General features: G+C 40.4%; 1 protein-coding gene across 1 annotated transcript; it reads right to left on the bottom strand.

The window, feature by feature from the left end:
- Positions 1 to 4,667: 4,667 nt before the first annotated feature.
- Positions 4,668 to 9,511, bottom strand: si:ch211-199f5.1 (protocadherin-8). The gene is made up of 3 exons (XM_055230558.1): positions 6,890 to 9,511; positions 6,253 to 6,451; positions 4,668 to 5,352 (listed from the first exon to the last, which is right to left on the bottom strand). The coding sequence occupies exons 1-3, from the start codon at positions 9,359 to 9,361 to the stop codon at positions 5,015 to 5,017; spliced, it is 3,009 nt and encodes a 1,002-aa protein (XP_055086533.1). The 5' UTR covers positions 9,362 to 9,511; the 3' UTR covers positions 4,668 to 5,014.
- Positions 9,512 to 18,897: the final 9,386 nt, after the last annotated feature.

The following is an 18,897-nucleotide window of genomic DNA, read 5'->3' as shown; positions in this document are numbered from 1 at the left end:
GGTGAAATTCCTCCTCTAACTCTGATGCTTCTGTCAGATCCAGGTTAAGCTCGGAGGCCTGCAGGCACTAATGTGGGAATGACGTCCAGTTGATGCAACACATTCTTCATATAAATGTTACCTGTGGCGTTTATATGGGATGTAATAGGCAGCTGAAGCAAGACGGCCATCCTCTCGGTAAGTGCTTTAGAACTGGCCAGAGGAGACGACTTTGTTGTCAGGGCAACCGTTCCATACAGAGGTTGAGGCGCCCCAATCAACAAATCCTACCCAGTCAGTCATAATCAGAGGGGAAAAAGAACATTTGTACAGTTACATGTCTAAAACGGCCAATCACATGCAGTGCTGTTGTGTTTGGAGTAGACACAGCGGTGAGACGGCCGTGGAGTAGGACATTACTTCGGGACTTATGCAGTACTCAATAACTTTTATGATTTTGAAAGGAACTAAGTGCGATTATGTGCTAGAATTATGCTTGAGTACATGTACAGGTTTAAACGTCTACTCAAAAAAGTACAATCACCCCAAAAATGTACACTATTACAGTAACATACGTATTTGTAATTAGCTATTTTTCACCCCTGATCATAATTAACACGTTTGTATTCATGAAACACTGGAAATATTGCAGGAATTTGTGCATGTTTGTCTTTTAAATAAATGCATTTTGAATTATAGGTAAACCGCTTTGAAATTACAATCAAACAAAAATGCAATCAAACTCAGAAATAATCATATTTGCTATGTGCTGATATTGAGATAGTGAGGACTCGCTTTATCTCCAGACAGTTGAAAATTTTATCTTGTTGCAAAATTGAGCCCATTTTCAGAAACCGTCTTGTTTACTAGAGAAAATTCAATTCATTATTCAATATATAGTATGGATATAAAGAGCTAAGAGTGGGATACATAATTTATGGAGGAATCTGGTGAGATTGCAAATTACTTCTTCAGCCTAGCAGTTTCTGAGATGTGTTGTGCAGCGGTGAAGTGTTACCTCACAGTGTCTCAGGAGTTTGATTCCTGGACTGGGTATCACTATTGTTCTTTTACATTTTATTGCTTAGGTGAACAATTTGAGATTTACTTTTAAAGACCCATTGCGTGACTTTTCTGGTGGTGGATACGCTACCTGCTTGCCTTCGTTGCTTTGTCTAACATGTTCCAGAGTATAGGATTAAACACACCTCTACTCATTAAACAGGTGGTGGTAGGAAAACAAGTTACGGGTCAGATCTGCAGAGAGGTGACCCCACTCGCAGTAAGTACTTTATGTTTTTGAGGGAATTTGTGAGCGATAAAAACAAAATAAAATGTGAGATATAAAGTAGATACCATAGTGTGAACATTCCAAACTAAGTAATAACATCTACAGGAGATGTTGTCCTTTTACTCCGACAGAAATGTTACGCAGTGCACCTTTAGTTCATCACAGTTCCATGCCGTCTATGCACGAATACGCTCAAAACAAGATTCAACTAGCTTTGTTTGTTCAAAAAAAAAAAAAAAAGATTTTGGGAAAACACCTCTCACCCGCTTCTCAGCATCTTCAAATGTCACCTTGTCTAAGAAAAATAAATGCAAAAAGTGTTATTTAAATGCAATTACACACTGTTGTTTGTTATAGTGTTGTGACAGAGATCCAGTTTGTTCAGCTGTAAATCTGCTCAATTTTACACAGCGCGTCTGTATTATTTATGAAGCAGATTTCTATGTCATGTTGACTTTTTCAGATGTTTTATCAAGTGGCTTGTTTTGAAGAAGCCAGCATTGTGCTTCTTGACATTTCACTGAAGTGTTATATGCAGTTTGCTCTACTTTTATCTTCTGCCGTTACTATAAAATATCTCCTAGCTGCGGAGATATACAATACTCTCAACAGCATTGGAAACGCAAAATGTCCCTTCTGAGTTACAGTAGAGCAGTAGTAGTTAAGATAGCACAGTGTAGTAACAGCAGTAGAAATTTGCTTAGAATAGAGGTCCAGCAGAGGGATAAAAACTCACTATGTAACTTTTTTGGTACGGAAAACTGCCTCTATCTTGTCTCCATGGAGATGCAATTGCTGTGTCTGGTTTGATTTAAAGAACAGCATTAAATATGTCGAACTGACATTTCACTAATCACAGGTGTTTTACAGCTCAAAACTGTGAGGGGGAGTTGCCTCTTCACAGAACTGACCTGTAACTTGGCCTGGTGGCGTCATCTGCTTATCTCCATGGAGACAGATAAGTTCAGAGCCATACATGAAACACTCTTGGCAATGCAATAACATCTTTGCGGAGATGAACAGGAAAGTTACATAGTGCATAGGTGGTGTTTATGTTGGAGTATTTAGCAGCAGTACTGGAAAAAATGATAACTGATAAAAAAAAGTAGTTGGGAGGTGTAAGTAGAAGTATATGTAAGTAGCAGTTGCATTTACTAGTATTAAATTTTTTTTATGGTATTTATCGCCCAAAGCTGTACCTTATCTAATGTCAAGTTCACCTAGGAAAACCTCTTACAATAACATCATTTTTGGACCCACTCTCTATTATTCCTCTGTAATAGTGAATTTTATGGTTTGGCAACAGGATGGCCCGGTCAAGGTTACTTATTTCTTATCATAACTTTTAAAGGAAGAAAACACACATAAGAATAAAATGGATTCAAATTCACCGTGCAGCTGTTGCCTGGAAACAGATTGGAGCACATTTTTGGGATAATTGCTAGGCTGCAGAGCAATCAGAAAGGTGAGGAGATTCTTTGACCCAAGTTAACGACATTGTGTACCATGAAAAGAAAGTGACATTGGCTTATGTCTGCTGTCAATTTTGCTGTGATCGTAACAAATAGGGAAACATTGTAGGTTTTATTTCTTGTGGATTAAGCGGATTTACTCATGTATTCAGCTGGATAAATTAGGTCATTGTGTAGGACAATGGGGAGTTAACAAGGAGCCTGGACACCCATGCATTTACTCATCAGCCAAAACATTATGACTACAATATACAATACTGCTGGTCATCATGTTATATAAAGAATAGGACCGCCTGTTTGTTTTTTTTTTACATTTGTTCTATTGTTCTGTTGAATTTAATAACATAGAATAGGTTAATCAGTACTAAAACTGTGAAACTACTAACTCATTTGAACATATATATATAGGGAAAAAAATCGAGGTATCTTGTAGTAAAAGAAAAAATCAGATCTGCCAACTGGTCAAAAAGTTGTAGAAGTGAAGACTTTTCACTGCTCAGTCAAGACGCTTCTTCAGCTCTGGTCAGATTTCTGGTGGACACTGTCTTACATCGTCTTCACTCCTACAACTTTTTGTCCAGTTGACAGATTTGACTTTTTCTTTTTCCTACGGATCATACCTGGACGACTGAGGGATTACACGGATCCTATCTTGAATAGTTTTTCAATTATTAATTATCAGAACTAAAGCAGAAAACCACCAAAGAAACCACGTGTTAGATGTTAGAAGTTTGTGGGATTGAAACTGGGATGGAATAGTGATTTTTTAGTACTGAAAACACATTTTAGTATTGTGCTGATCAGGCAAAACATTACGACCACTGCTGTACTGTCTACTTGCTGATCACAATAAAACATCTCTTTGGATTATTATTGCACTTTTATGGACACACAAAGATGCACATTTCATTTTTCATTCGCTGCACACTTGAGGGTGGTAAGCTGCTACTGTAGCTGCAGGGGGCGACTTGCAGAGCTCTGGCTGCCCATCTGTCTCAACAGCCTCACAAGTATGACATTCATATTATGGCAAGGTGGATGAAGTGTCTTGCCCAAGGACTCAAGAACAATACGCCCTGACTGCATGCGGGATAGACTCATCAAAACTACCATCTGAGCCACAGACGACATTTCAATTTTCACCTGATTTCAACTTATTTTACCCAATAACTGTTTCTGTTTTCTATTATAATCAGTTGGCATTTGTTCGTCACATGTATTCGCTGTTGCCAGGTCACCACAGTAAAACATTTAAACCCGGTTTGAGTATTTATGCAAGAATCAGCAGCGGTGGAAGGTAATGAAGTACAAGTAGAGTTTTTACGTATGTGTACTTTGCATAAGTAAATATTACAGTAGATACTTTTTACTTTTACTTCAATGCATTTGAGAGCAGGTATCTGTTCATTTTGAACAGGACTGAAAAGTAAAAAGCACTTTTCATATGATTTCAGGGGTTATTTTTACCATGTTCGTGGTAACAATCTGACAAAAAATTTCAAGTTCAAACTCAGAGTTGAGCAAACAAAAATAAATACACAAAATTAATATGAAAAAATAAGAAACTTGTATCGCTACTTTTGACCAAAATATGTATACTTTTTTCATTAATACCACTACATTTACACTTAAAACATGAAATGCTTTTACTTTTTACTCTTAAAGTACATTTTTAAACAGGTTTACTTAAGTAGGTTTTGTCATGTGATACTTTTACTTTTACTTGAATAACTTTTTACCTGTATTTGCACTTTTACTCAAGTAACAGAATTGTGTACTTCATCCACCACTGAGAATCGGGTTGTTCAAGACATGAGAATTGATCAGCCTCAGTATTTTATTTTTTTTCTACGTCTGTCACAAATGTTTACTGACTGCAATTCTACCCACCAACAGCTGCCATGAAACAGACACAATCTGTGTTACTCAATGTTCAACAAAAAAAATCATATTTAATTTAACCATTTATTTGTGCAACAGTGTGACAAAAATCTTCCACAAACAAAGTTGATTGTTTTCACAGCAGAGATTCCCCCCTTTCCATTTTTTTCACAGGTCACCATGCCCCTTAATATATTAATAACACATGCTTTTTGAAAATCCGTAATAAAGTCTTTGTACATGGATATGAAAAATATATTATATACAAAATCTTGCATATTACACAATAAACAGTCTGACATGAGCCAAGACACAGATGACGGATTACAAAAAAACACCGCAACATGGAGAAAGCTTTTTTACATCATTATTTCCACAACATTTACATTTTTTATGAATTGTTGTACTCAGGAATAGAGATCTCGTCTGTCTCTTGTATCCGAGCCGGTGTGGGCGGACCAACCAATATGTAGTCAAATTCTTGGTGCTGCACTTGTTCGTACACACTTTGGAGTGCATTGGGTTTGGGTATGTGGGAAGGGTAGTAGTTCTCCCGTCGGGCGTCCCTTGGGAGTGAGGCAGTCTTGTTGAAAGTGGACAGGTGCGAGGACAGGTGCGAGGACAGGTGCGGCGCGCAGGCCAGGCTGGTGTTGGGTCGTGATGCGGACGGGCTCCAGCAGCGGTCCGAATGCCCGAGTACTTTACATTCACTGGTACAAGCCCATAGACCTATAACAACAAGAGTGAGAAAAAGATTTAAATGCATGGTCAGGTTAAGTGGACTGAGAGCGCTGAAGTGTCCTCTGCATTATCTATTACCCACAATGCATGTTTGCTCAACCTTTTACATTGGCTGTACGAATAGTCCAGGCTGTGTTTACTAAGACATATTGCATAACAGTCTTAAATGTCATGTTTGAATGTTTCAATTCATTTTCATTCGTCCTTATTTCCATTCAGTGTGTCTGTTTCAGGGTCACCATAAAATATGTGCACAGATTTGTATTCAGTTCTTTATGAAGGATTTGAATCAACTCTTTACTTTTCAATTCTCAAAATGCAGCTTTCTTAATACTTATATTGAGTATTTTTGCATCTTCTCTTGACTCTTCCTGGATGTCAGAACAACATGTTACGCAAGTTTTCTCATAAATGAACTCACAAAAGGACAATTCGGGGCTGATATCTACATTGCAATATGGATTCTGACAACTGTAAAGTGGAAATGAAACACATTACATAGAGAGTCTGTTGTGTTGGATGTAGTAAGAGGGCTAATACTTGCTATTGGATCATTTAATATTATTTTTCCCCCTTTGTAATTAATATTCCACATGGGCTCATTACTACAAATCACTAGACCCTGGTACAGTTCATCTTCAATTATCCTTTTTGTTAAATGTTTTCATAGCATTTCCAAATAGATTTAAAACAATACAGTTAACTTTCCCTGTTCATTTATGTATGCATAGGACTTACACAAAATGTACACTGGCTTTTGACCCTTTGTATCTACTCACGGGTTTCAGCATCCATATGGTATTCATGTTTTCGTATTTTCGTATCGTTATGGCAACAGTCCAAACTTTTCATCATTCTGAAACCCACGGACACTTTACACTGACTTACTGTTTGTGGGCGGAGACTCCTTCTTGTGCACGTCCGCGCTGATGTCGCTGTCGCTGTCATTAAAGTCGCTGTCCCCTTTGCCGCTGTCCTTACCGCTGATGTGGGGATCCCTGGCCGAGATGGTGGTGAAAGAATTACCCTTCCAGATAGTAATAGGCCTCACTGTCTCTTTACCGTATCCCGGGAGAGTGGAATAGCCCTGTGAAGACAAAGGAACAGGTTAGCACTACCAAACCAGAGTATTTAAAAGGATTACGTGCTATTTAAAGGAAACATGATGCTATAAAAAACAAAGCATGAACTAGATTTGAGTGTCTGTGCTGTATATCATTACATTGCATGAAAGATAGTAGTGCCTTGGCAGAGGTGGACCCCAAGTTATGTTCAGATGTCCCAAATGGTCTCACACTAACACATCAAAATGGTGTCATAGGGCTTTTAAAACTGTCTTGCAGTGCCTCATTTGGTTCTGCTGAGGCATAGACAATGGGCAAGACACTTCACCTGCTTAACTTAACAGTACAAAGTGCAAAAATATGTGAGTGGTTGGATGTAACAAGCTTGGAGTGCCCAAAAGTGGTTATTTTAGGAGTTCTGTGGTCTTCTAAGTTCTAAAAGTTTGAATGAATGTCTGTACCTTTAATTTGCCCTCCACTGTCCTGTTGTTGGGCTCAAAAATGCCTGGGGTCTGCCTCGCGTCCTCACACCGGGCCTCCGTGGTGGTAGTGCTGCTCGCCAGAGGAGCTGTCTCTGGAAATGGATGGGCATCAAACACTTTGCCTTTGTGGTTGGCGATCAATGAATCAATATGGCCGCTTTCCACTTTCCTCTCTACGTTTGGTGCGTCTTCTTTCTCCTCGTACCCGCTCTCCCTTGGCTCCTTCCTGCGCCGGCTGCAAATGGTCGTAATGAGCACGATAGCCAAGAGGAGGAGAGAACAACTTCCTGCCAGGACGATAATAATGGCCACAGACATGTCCCACTCAAAGTAATCCTCGCTGCTATTCTCAGACACAGAAGAAGGCATGCTGGGTAGACTCCCCTCGATAAAGCTCAAGTGGATGACTGCTGTGGAAGTTTGCGCAGGGAAACCGTTGTCGCTCACTGCTATGGTGACTTTGACATTGTCTGAAATATCGTAGGCAAGCTGTCGACTCGCGTGCAGTTTCCCCGTGTCCTTGTTAATAGAGAAGCCCAGGTGTCCGCCCTCGGTGATTTTATAGGACAGCTGCGCGTTTATGCCTTCATCAGCATCTGTGGCCTTAATGTGGGTTACCAAGTAGCCCGCAGGTGCGTCTTTGGGCAGGAAAACCTCGGCTGATCCCTTGTAAAGCGGGGGCTCGATGATAGAAGGCTGGTTGTCATTTTGGTCCACTATTTTTAGCCGGATGACAGCCGTGCTCTGGAGCTGCGGTGACCCCCCATCAGTGGCCTTTACGTGGATGTCTAGCTGTTTCATAACTTCATAATTAAAACTTCTCAGCGCGTATATGGAGCCAGAGACTGAGTTGAGGGAGACGTATGTGTTGACAGGGGAGCCCATAATGACGCTGTCCACAAGTCTATACGTGATTTTGCCGTTTAGCCCCAGGTCTGCGTCAGTAGCTTCCACAGTGGTAATAAAGGCGCCGGGGGCATTGTTCTCCACTACTGACACCTCGTAGACAGACTTAGTGAAGTGGGGGGCGTTGTCATTCTCGTCCGTCAGCCTAATGGTGTACTGGCTGATTTTTCTCAAAGGGGGCGTCCCAAAATCTTCTGCCATCACAGTCAAGTTATACTCACTGATTCTCTCCCTGTCCAGCGGCGCAGCTGTCACTATCATGTAGCTGTCCTCATACGCCTGGCGGAGTTTGAAGTGGTCGTGCCCGTAGAGCGTGCAGTGCACTTGGCTGTTCACCCCGGAGTCTCTGTCCGAGGTGCTGATGAGCGCCACGAGGCTGTCCTTCTCCGCCGTCTCGCTGATGTGCGCAATGCCCGTGGTGATGGAGGTCATGGGGGTGATGCTGATTTCTGGGGCATTGTCATTTACATCCGTTATGTGAATTATGATTTTGCACACAGAGGGGATGGGGTTTGCGCCCAAATCTGTCGCCTGCACATCAAGCTCATAAGTGCGTTTCTCCTCAAAGTCCACCGGGTTCTTTAGAGTTAGGTGTCCTGATTTATTATCCACTAGGAAAAGTTCTCTTATTTCGTGAGAAACCTTTCCGAATGCGTACACTACTTCCCCATTCAGTCCCTCATCAGCATCAACTGCATTTAAGTCCAGGATAACGGTGCCCACAGGGGCATCCTCGGGCAAACTGACAGAGAAGCTGCTCTGGTCAAACACGGGGCTGTTGTCATTAAAGTCAGTCACTTTCACAGTGATTTTGGCGGATCCGGATCTGGGCGGGCTGCCCCCGTCTGTGGCCACCAGCTCCACAGTGTAAGAGGACTGAGTCTCTCTGTCTAGCTCCTTCATTAGCACCAATTCCGCATATTTAACCCCATCCGCTCTCTGGAGCACATCTATACTGAAGTGACTGTTGACGGAGATCTGATAGCTCTGGATGTAGTTGGAGCCAACGTCCGCGTCTACAGCCGGGTCTAACGGGATCCGGGAGCCCACCACCGCGTTCTCTGAGATCTCCACTATAGACTCCCTGTTTGGAAACTCCGGGGAGTTGTCATTGATGTCTTTTATTTCCACTTCAACGTGAATCAATTTGTAGCGCTCTTTTGAAAAATTGACCACATCAAAAGTAATGAGACACTGTGGAGAGTGCCTGCACAGTCTCTCCCTGTCAATTCGTTCCCCCACACTGAGCTCCCCATCGTTTTCTCTCACCCTGATGAATGAATCGTTGAATTGTTTCATCATCCTGAAATTGGACTTAGAGGAGTGAGACAGACTCAAGGACATGTCCTTGGCCAGGTTTCCGATGACAGAACCCGGTGCGTTCTCCTCGTTAGTCTGATAGCGGATAGTATTTCCCTCAGACGCACTCAGAAAGACAAAGAAAAACTGATAAAGAAAAAAGCTGAAAATCCACCGGTTCAGATAAGTGAAAGTCTTGGGTCCCATCGCGCTGGCGGTGCGGTCCGTCTCGGTGCGCAGCCTCATCCTCTCTGAAAGCCCTGCGCTCACGTCTGGAGCCAGCTCTCCATACAGCCGCCCGCCGCTCTAATCAACTCACAACTGTGCCCAAAGTGAAAGTTACTTGCTCCTTGCGCGCAGCAGCCACTCAGATACGCTTGTTGCCTCGCCTTCAACAGCTCCAAACTCTGCAGTGGCGGGGTTTATACGGCTCCTCATGCTAATGAGAAGAAGTGTGACCAATCCCTCGCTTTAGAATTAAAAATACCCCCTCTAAGCCTGTTTTCAGAGTAACTTACAGAATAGAGCGCAGCAGCGATAGGCTCTTGTTTGGAGATACCACCAGCGCCAGGATCACCTTTTTACAGCTATTACAGACTCACTGGCTACATTTACCTAAACACTTTTGTTTAGATAGTGCCCACTATGTGCGCACACGGTTTACGCACGTGTATCACCATCGACAGCTCAATTGCTTCTAACTAGCGAGCGTTTATTCGGTTGAGAACATCTTAATTATCGGGTGACATACTCCATAATGAACTGTCAGCTCCTGTGAGGGAGCAGTGGCCCCATCCATCACTTATTGTCTACAGCAAAGGGCACTTTCTGGGGATGTAGAGACGCGCACACCGTGGACCATATTTCAGGTGACTCTGGGGTGACTGAGGAAACAGGAGAAACCGCGTCATCGAGCCATTTGAATCTGTAAGAAAAGTGCAGCCTCCTGCGACCACAGCACCACGCTGCTTGTAAAAACAGATCTCACTGTCCTGTAAAATATGCATCTACATACGCAGCGCAGATGCCAGACAGGAGACATAAGGATGAACGATGAGATACAGATTTGTTTTTCTTCAAAAAGGCACTTTTTGTTAGTAAACACACTTTGCCCCGCCCCCTGAGATTAACTTAAATAAAATATCTATGAAATAGCCTGATACACAATCAAATCAGAAAACTGAGACCTAAGGACAGCACTAAATACAAACCTAATACAGTGTTATTGTTACCATTCAGAATAAACATGTTTTGTGCTGTTTCTCACCGTTTGGTCCTGATTGGATGTATATGTAGAAAAGTTTATGAATATCTTGCTAGCCTTCAGTTTTGTAGCAGAGCTGAATGAGTCTCTGGAGAATATGGTCCCTAAAGAAGAGCACTGTCCAAGGTCCTGATCTTTCTCCATCTCACTGACGATGAGTCTGAAGTTATGCTGTTAGCACAACTTTATGGATTATGGCAACAATAAACATGATCTGTTTTTGTTTTTTTTTCCCCAAGACTTTGTATCTGTTTTTGAATGAATACAGTACAGGCTTACATTATGAACTCAGGGTGAATATAATAAAAAAAAACTAATGAATCTCTTTGGACTATCATAGATCATTTGCACAATGGTGGTTTCAACTTCCCATCATATTTTATGGAATGGGGGAATGTGGTTTTCATGCTCAGAAATTGTATTTTCATGTAATGTGTTCATTCTTGCCATTCTTCAAAACAGATAGTACAAATCGAGTTTGGCTTTATCTGCAGAAGAACACTATGAGGCTCGCACAGGGGCATTTGTTTCTGTCATGCCATTGTTCTTAATATGCTTTTGTGAACACGCTCAAGGATTTGTTAAGTGACTGTAATGCACTGTACACTGTATTTTTATACGTCCAGATTTTCGATAATCTATATACATTTGGCATTTAATCTTTAACTTCTCCCGAGTCGTGACCTCAAGCCAAATCCGTTAACCTAAGGATGAACTTGAAATGGCGCCCTAAGCTAAGCTCTATGTCCTGACCTTTGAACCAGATGTCGCTAATGCTCTTGTGGCTATAGGAGCACGAAGGTCAAGTCACTTACAAGGGTTTTAACACGGAACATAAAAACATAGGTTGCAGGGTATTAACAGAACACAACCCCAATAAAAATGCAAATACCATCAATAATCTTCAAATGTTATTTAAAGACGCACTACGCAGCTTTCATGTTGGAGGATCTGCCCACTGCTTGTTTCCATGGAGATGTTAATGCTGTATCTGATATGTTCCACAATATGTCATTAAACATATCTCCCTCCATTTAGACAAGTTGACAACGCCACCAGACTATTTTACTTATGTAAGTTTAATGGCATACTGCGGAACATTCCAGACAAAATCCCCATGGAGACGAGCAGAAGTAGTGCACTTTTCAAAAACAGACCAGTGTATAAGCTATAGGCTAAACCTCCCCACTTGTTTTTGTCACCCCTTTGAGCTTCTATTACATTCAGTGTGAGCTATAATTTCTCATAAAATATTTAATACTCTCTGCATCTGTATCTTCTTTCTTTTATCAGTTGCCACAGCAATTCCTCTAAGTCACTCATCTAAAAATATTTTTATACTTTTGTCATTGCCTGAGACATGACACCATTAGCGTAATAAACTTTTGCTGACCCCAGACTTGATATTTGGTATTTTTATTTTATTCTTTGCCTCTTATATAAAAATACTGCTGCGATTTGCAAAGAGCATTCTGTTTTACATGCAGTTTACACCATGTTCCAACTTTCCTGGTACACACTTTTAATAGCCTATAGAAAGTACATTTACAGTAGAATGCACATAGAGTTCAGGACACTGTAAGCCGGAGTCAACAAGTCAAACCTCGTTAGTCTGTAGATGAGCGAAATATAATAACCTTCTGCTTGCACCAAAACATTTGCTGGACTGTTATTGACACGTATCTCAATAAGACAGAATTTCCACCAATTACGTGTGGGCGGGCGAGTGCGCTCTGTCAGGTGCTGCGGAACCTCAGCTGGAGTTTATGATTGATTTTTCTTCATCACCATAAATAATGTTTGGATTTTTCCCTTCATTTCCTCGAATGCAGCCCACAGCGATCACAGACACAACACAAATCTTAGACATATAGTTAGTAATAATAAGACACATAGGTGGACCTTTGCTCAAGCATTATCTCCCATCTACACCACCATTTTAATAGCATATGGAGTACCTTAGTTAAGAATAATTGCTCCAGCGTATTGCCCTGAACCATTTATTAGATTGCCATAACGCCGCTGGCATATTTCAGGCAGTAAGTGTAATTTAAAGCTATGGTGTTAAAATAACAATAATTATCTGAAACAATGTAGAAATCCCCACTGAGGCGTATGGGCATGGAATGGGCTGCGGTAAACAACATGGTAGGAGGGACACATTACTGAAGCAGCCTCACGACTAATGGAAAGACCCAGTGCGACTCCATGCATTTGCTTCATAAAGTACACATTATCACTCCAGGCGAACAAGGCATGGCTGATTATATTTTTAATGTGATAATATTTTAAGTTACGCTGAATACCGTAATTAACTTGTTGATTACAACACAGTTTCTTGTGACAAAAGGTTTTGCAGGGGCTTGTACAGTGGAGGAGAAAAAAGTCAGAAGGAAATTACTTATTGCACAATAGGCAATTGTATACAGGGGAATATTCTTAATTAGGTTTTATGAGAATTAGGGGCAGAGTTATTTAATTAGCAAAGAAAACATGTTGTTAGATTGGATTTCAAGCATTTAAACAGGGCTCAAATCTTCATTATTTCCAAATAGCAAAGAATTCAGTCATAAAGTAAAACAGATGCATGTACACATGTATACATGAACTGAACAATGCAGTTCTCATGGACTGAAACACAGAACTAGTCCACTGAGTGGTGTAGTGGATTGAGCACTGACTAAACCAGAGAGTTTCTGGTTGAAGACTGGCATTGTGTCACAAGGAAGCATAGCCCAAACAATGGTCAAAGTTATTTATATTGAGCCTTACATGAGCTTCTCATTTGGATTGCCAGTTTCAATGCTGAAAAAAAAACCTAAAAGTACTCTCTCTGATCTGAATCCTCACTACCTAGACCGCCAATGATCAATCAGTGGTAGTGCAGCCTTTGCAGCTCAGTGAGTGAATTCTGGAGGTTCTGAGCTTTCACAAGAGGCATTGTCTGCTGATATACTGAGGATAAGAAAAACTTGTATGTGTCCTTTATCTGCAGGTTATGGCTCTGGCAACCTAGGTTTAGTTGTGATAGTTTCTTTTTTAAATCAGTAAGAGCAGCAAACTGCATACCCTGTCTAAGTGGATTTTCACCAAAACAGAAATGCCATTGACCACATGAAAGTACTTTTGTTTGTGCTTTACTCATTGGAAACAATCAGCACACATCAATAAATATTTGGATCTAAAATAATTCTGTGCTCCTCTGGGAGCTCGTCTAGGGCATAAGATGTGCCATTATTCTACCTGATAGAACGGCTATTGGCAGTACAAAGTGAATGTGTTTACAGTTAAACAAACATGCATCAATACATGTGAACACAGACGAGTTCTGACAGCTGTGACAGACTGTGACACTTGTGGCAAACCTCATCACCATCACGATCAAAGCGCTGCAGTTCAAACCAGGTCTCCACAGGTTTCTGCTTCATTTCCTCCATTACCTTAACACAAAGATGGTGGGTATTCGTCAACATTGCTTTTACCTGACTCAAAGCGGCAGATGTAGCACGCTGGTACACATGAGTTAGTTAACTTCTTCACAAATTACACATGCTGATGTTTATTTTAAATGATTCAAACTCATCTTGCATTACTTCTATTATGGAAGTAGTAGAAGAGTTTATTAGTCGTAGTTTCCGTGGTCATATATTACATTTGGTGGGTTGAAGATGCTCTACCTGATCTTTACTGTCTTTAAAACAAGAACAATAGAACTAATTATTCTACACTTTATTTATGGGTTATGAACATCCTAATTATTCACTGCAATGAGTTTAGTGCTTTTCACAGCTCTCAGAGACCAGAATTTTGCTATGACAGTGAAGAACAACTAACATGCTAATGCACACTTCCTGATTACTGGACAATAAAATGTCAAAATAAGTGCACTCAGTGAACTTATTTTGACAAGCTGCTTACACAATATATCTGTACTGGGGCAAGACGACTTTTATTCAAATAATGATAACATGATGACATTTTTAAAGTACGCAACAGTATTTGTTTTGGGTCGCTGCCAAAAATAGCACATAGTATTTTTTCTTATTGTGTAGTTTATCATGTGGCCAATATTTGAGTACTATAATGTGTACTATGTGACAGTGTAGGTCCTCCAGCAGCCCCAAAGCAAAAGCCCTCACTGGCACATTTACGTCTGTCACTGAAAATAATAACAGCATTCTATATTAAATCTCTCTGCATCTCACTATTGATTTGTGTGAAGACAGGAGCATTTGTTATAAATAAAAAATCTTAGAAAGTGCACTCCTCAACCAAGGCTTTGGGTCTGTTTTGCAATGATGGATACACTGGATCTAATTGGTTTATACATTTGAACCACAAGGATGTTTCGCTCAATTGTAAATAATCGAATTTGTCTCATTACTGAACCCTTGTGGCTTTTGTTGGAATCTCGCAAGTAGTTTTCCTCACAGTGGCCCAAATTGACCTGTCACGATAACAAATTTTGAAGTGAAATATACAGTTGAAGACAATATAAACGGTAAATTGGAGTTAATTGACGTCACTGGCACTGAATGTCAGGTGCCAGAGGGATGCCAGTGGAAAAAATACTGACGTTGTGTCCTCAGGCAAGACACTTCACGTACATTGCCAAGTATGAATGTGGTGTCAGTGAATAAAAAGCAAAATAAAACACGTATTGAAGCCGTTTACTCAGCTCCGCACAGCTCAAATTGTGTCATAGTACAGAAAAAGAACTATTACAAACTAGTACAAAGAAAAAGTACCACAGTAAATGTTGGCCGCTGTTCCATCTATTATTTATTGAACCATAAGTTGACATAGTAATTGGGTCCAAAATCATTTCTAGTGAACCAAGAATGCAACTAACCAGTCCATGCAAACATTATGAGGCAGTAAAAACGCATGTATTTAAGTCCGATGCTCTCCCTATAACAACGTTCACCATACATGTGCAATATGCAGTTATGTTGATTAGCTCTGTCTAAATATGCCTATGATATCTAATGAGTAAACAACACCATCGCAGCTAACAGCGTGAGACTCCCACGTAGTTCTCCGTTTGAACATGGCATTAAAATCCAACAGATGTGCCCAAACACATTCCAATTACTTTACATCCACAAATAATAAAATAAAGACACACCTCGCAGTTACAGTTGACTCCATTGTTGTCACTGTTTTTCTTATATTGTTAAGCCTTAACTTTGCAGGTTACCTTTGTTCAACTTACACAGCCTCATAATTGGGATAAATTCAAGTCTCTGTCTCTTGTCTCTATCAAAAAAGCAAAACGTGCAGTATCCATGCATAATTTCAAAGAAGAGGCTTATATTATCTGACAATACTGCTGCAATCTAGCAATAGGAGGAAGTCACTAAGGGGAGGTTTAGTGGGAATATATAAAAAAAGGTTTCTTCTTCTGGCGCGGCTTCATATGTAGGCTGATTTTTCTCCTAATGAGAACAGAGGTGATGTGGATTCGGTGTGGGCGAGTCTCTTTGGATTACATTAAACCAGGTCAAACGGCTGCACTGATAAATGGTTTGTTGTGTACGACAATGCAGCAGCGGCTTGAACTGGGGCGCGCTGTTGTTTATGTAAATATGATTAGGCTACTAAATGCTTGTTTAACGGTGGTAAAGGTTATTTAGCAGATGGTGGTTCTTCCTGGGAGTAAACAGTTACCGGCGGCCACATTTGCATATTCTAGTTTAATTGCGCTGTCTGGTAATGGGGAGGTTGGAAAACTACTGAGAATTAAATCAGCCGTAAAAAAAGATTTTGTGATCCCAAAGACCTGTTCCGATTGTGAGCTATTTGTCGAAATTTTTGTCAGTTCAAGAGACAAAGGAACGTTTAAAAAAGAAAGAAAATCAGGTTGCATATTAATTAGCGCTTCTTCTTCTGAGTAAGGAGGTCTGGGGTTCAATTCTCAGATCGGCTTAGCGGCTTTAAGTGTAAGAAATGTCTACTCCATATTCAGCAGAACGACCTTAAATGAGCTCATGCTGTCATTGTGTTCTTAGGCAAGACACTTTCCCCACCGCACCTAGACACAGGCGGTTAGATGCAACACAAAAGATGAGTTTAAGTAGATCGATTTAATGAATTCACCAAATCCTGCCTCATTTTATTTCGTTCAACAAAACTTTCTTTTCCTGATAATTGCACCCTCACCACAGTGAACGGTATGTGTTACTTATCACGGGTTAAGGTTAGGGTTAGAGGTACATGTTGTGAAATTGTACTTGTAAACAGTGTAGGAAAAGAAAGTGTTGCCTGAACATTTGCTTTAGTTTTGATTTTCGAGTTTTGACGTGTATTTGTACATTGTTAAAAATGTTAAAGGGAAGTGGTGTCTGTTAGTTCTGTGATTACTCAACCATTGGTCATATAGCACAAAGCTTACAGCCCACAGTTTTTTCCTCGTAAAAACTTAATTAGCGGGTAAAAATAATCACACAACATTTAAGCATATTTACATTCACAGCCAAAGTGACTCACTCTCCCCATCTCACAATCAAGTCATTAAAATTATCGGCATGATACTGATGAAAAAGAGCGATAGCATCCTTTTGACTCACCCAACATAATTATGTCAAGTGAAGCTATTTTCATTAAAAAGTTACTTGCCAATTACTCAAGTGCCTCAAACAGAATCCCTTAGAAAGCGCAGGAAGCGAAAAGGAAATTGTATGAAGAACGGATGAAAAAAAAAAAGTCTTGCAGCAAAGATATTTCAAATTTACTGTTGGCCCACAGACACAATTCCATATTTAATGGGATTGTAAATGCGTTCAGTTTCAAGGGATGCCTTTGCATTTTAAGTTCTTCTAATCACTCCGGTCCATAATGTGCCTGGAGAAACGCCGCGATCGTCTGCGTTTGTAGAAGGCACTCGGCTCGACGTTCTGTCATAAAGATTAGAAATCACAGGCAAATTACACTGTGCTGGAGTGAAGCGCCAGGAACAAACATCACCGGGAAATTTAAGCCATTTGCTAACATAGTGTTCAATGTTTCTGCTCTAAACACACTTTTTAGTCATGAAGGCCTTGACCTTTCTGAATGTGCATGCTTAATTGCAATACAGCCCAGAAAAAATGTATTTATACAACACAGTAAGAAAAATCACAACAACAGAATATGAATTATAGTAAGTTCACAAAAAATATCATTCACAAACACAACCTAATTTTATTGGCTGCATGTAGAGAATTTACCCCAGAACTAGGACTGTTTAGATATCAGGTTTTTGTATCTCCACCATAAGAAGATTGGGCTAATGCCTGCGTGCTTGTCACAGTTGCAGTCTTTTTCTGGTATTAAACGTGGTATATTGCATTATGATGAGAACAGCAGACCTATTTCCACACCCCTAGACAAGAAAATGGGCATAAAAATGAGCAAAAACAATAAATTAAAAAATCTGTTTCCTAAAATGCTACATGCAATGGAAATATTTTAAACACTTTTTGTAGCTGTGGCCAGATTTTTTAACTAGTTTGTACAGGTGCACTATGTAACGTTTCTGGTGGAGGGTTTGCCACCTACTTATCTCCATGGAGACGTTAACGCTTTGCTTGGAATGTTCCTCAGTATGCTCTTTATCTTATTTATCATTAAGGTGAGATTTGTGCAGAGGGGAACCAGCTTACAGTAAGAAAGCCTGTTTTTCAATGCTAATATTTTGGTAGTAAATGGTAAAAGGTCACATTTTTATATTGCGTTTTTCCTTCAACTCCAAACACTCAAAGCACTTTGCATCAAGGAACCATTCACCTATTCACACACATACATTCAGGATGGGTTAAGTGTCTTGCTCAAACACAACATTCATCTGTGGGAGCTAGAATCGTAGTGCCAACCTGTGGTTCTGTGGATCTAACCACTCAACCAGTGATACTTTTTATGTTGAGAGCTGGATTCGAACCGCCAACCTTCAGATCAATGGACAAACGCTCAACAAACTGAGGTATTGTCATAATAAAATAACTGTAAATGAACAAATGCAAGAACATCCCCAATGATACATGCAGTTTGCAAAGCCCTCCAGCAGAAAAGTCACATAATGTAGCTTTACATCGGCATAAATGTCAGTGTCACATGCTCATAGGAAAAATGTGTATGAGATTTGCATATCATTACTTCATGTTTTATTTACATACAAGTATTTAGGTTGTATTTGACCTAAACCCCAAACTGTTCTTTTTTTTTTTGTCTCTTTGTCTAATGTATAGAGAAGAGGCTTATCGGATTTGCTCCACCTCGCACACAACATGGTAATGGGGTCACTGCCTCCTCCATTTATCCCCGCCTTTTGTCTTCCACTGGTACCTAGACTCACGCTCATCTGATCCGTGTAATTGCCCCATTCTGTCGTAAGATCCGGCACACTTCCTGGGGTCACGACCTTCGCTAACCAATCCCGTCTCCGTCAACACTTATTTGGAGCACTTTGAAGTCGGTCGACCCTACGTTGGGGATTTGATAACGACTTTAAAAATGAGTAGCATACACACACAAAAAAAAT

This window comes from Periophthalmus magnuspinnatus, chromosome 21, assembly GCF_009829125.3.
Source record: "Periophthalmus magnuspinnatus isolate fPerMag1 chromosome 21, fPerMag1.2.pri, whole genome shotgun sequence".
Classification (NCBI taxonomy): domain Eukaryota; kingdom Metazoa; phylum Chordata; class Actinopteri; order Gobiiformes; family Gobiidae; genus Periophthalmus; species Periophthalmus magnuspinnatus.
This window is presented reverse-complemented; position numbering and strand designations above follow the sequence as displayed.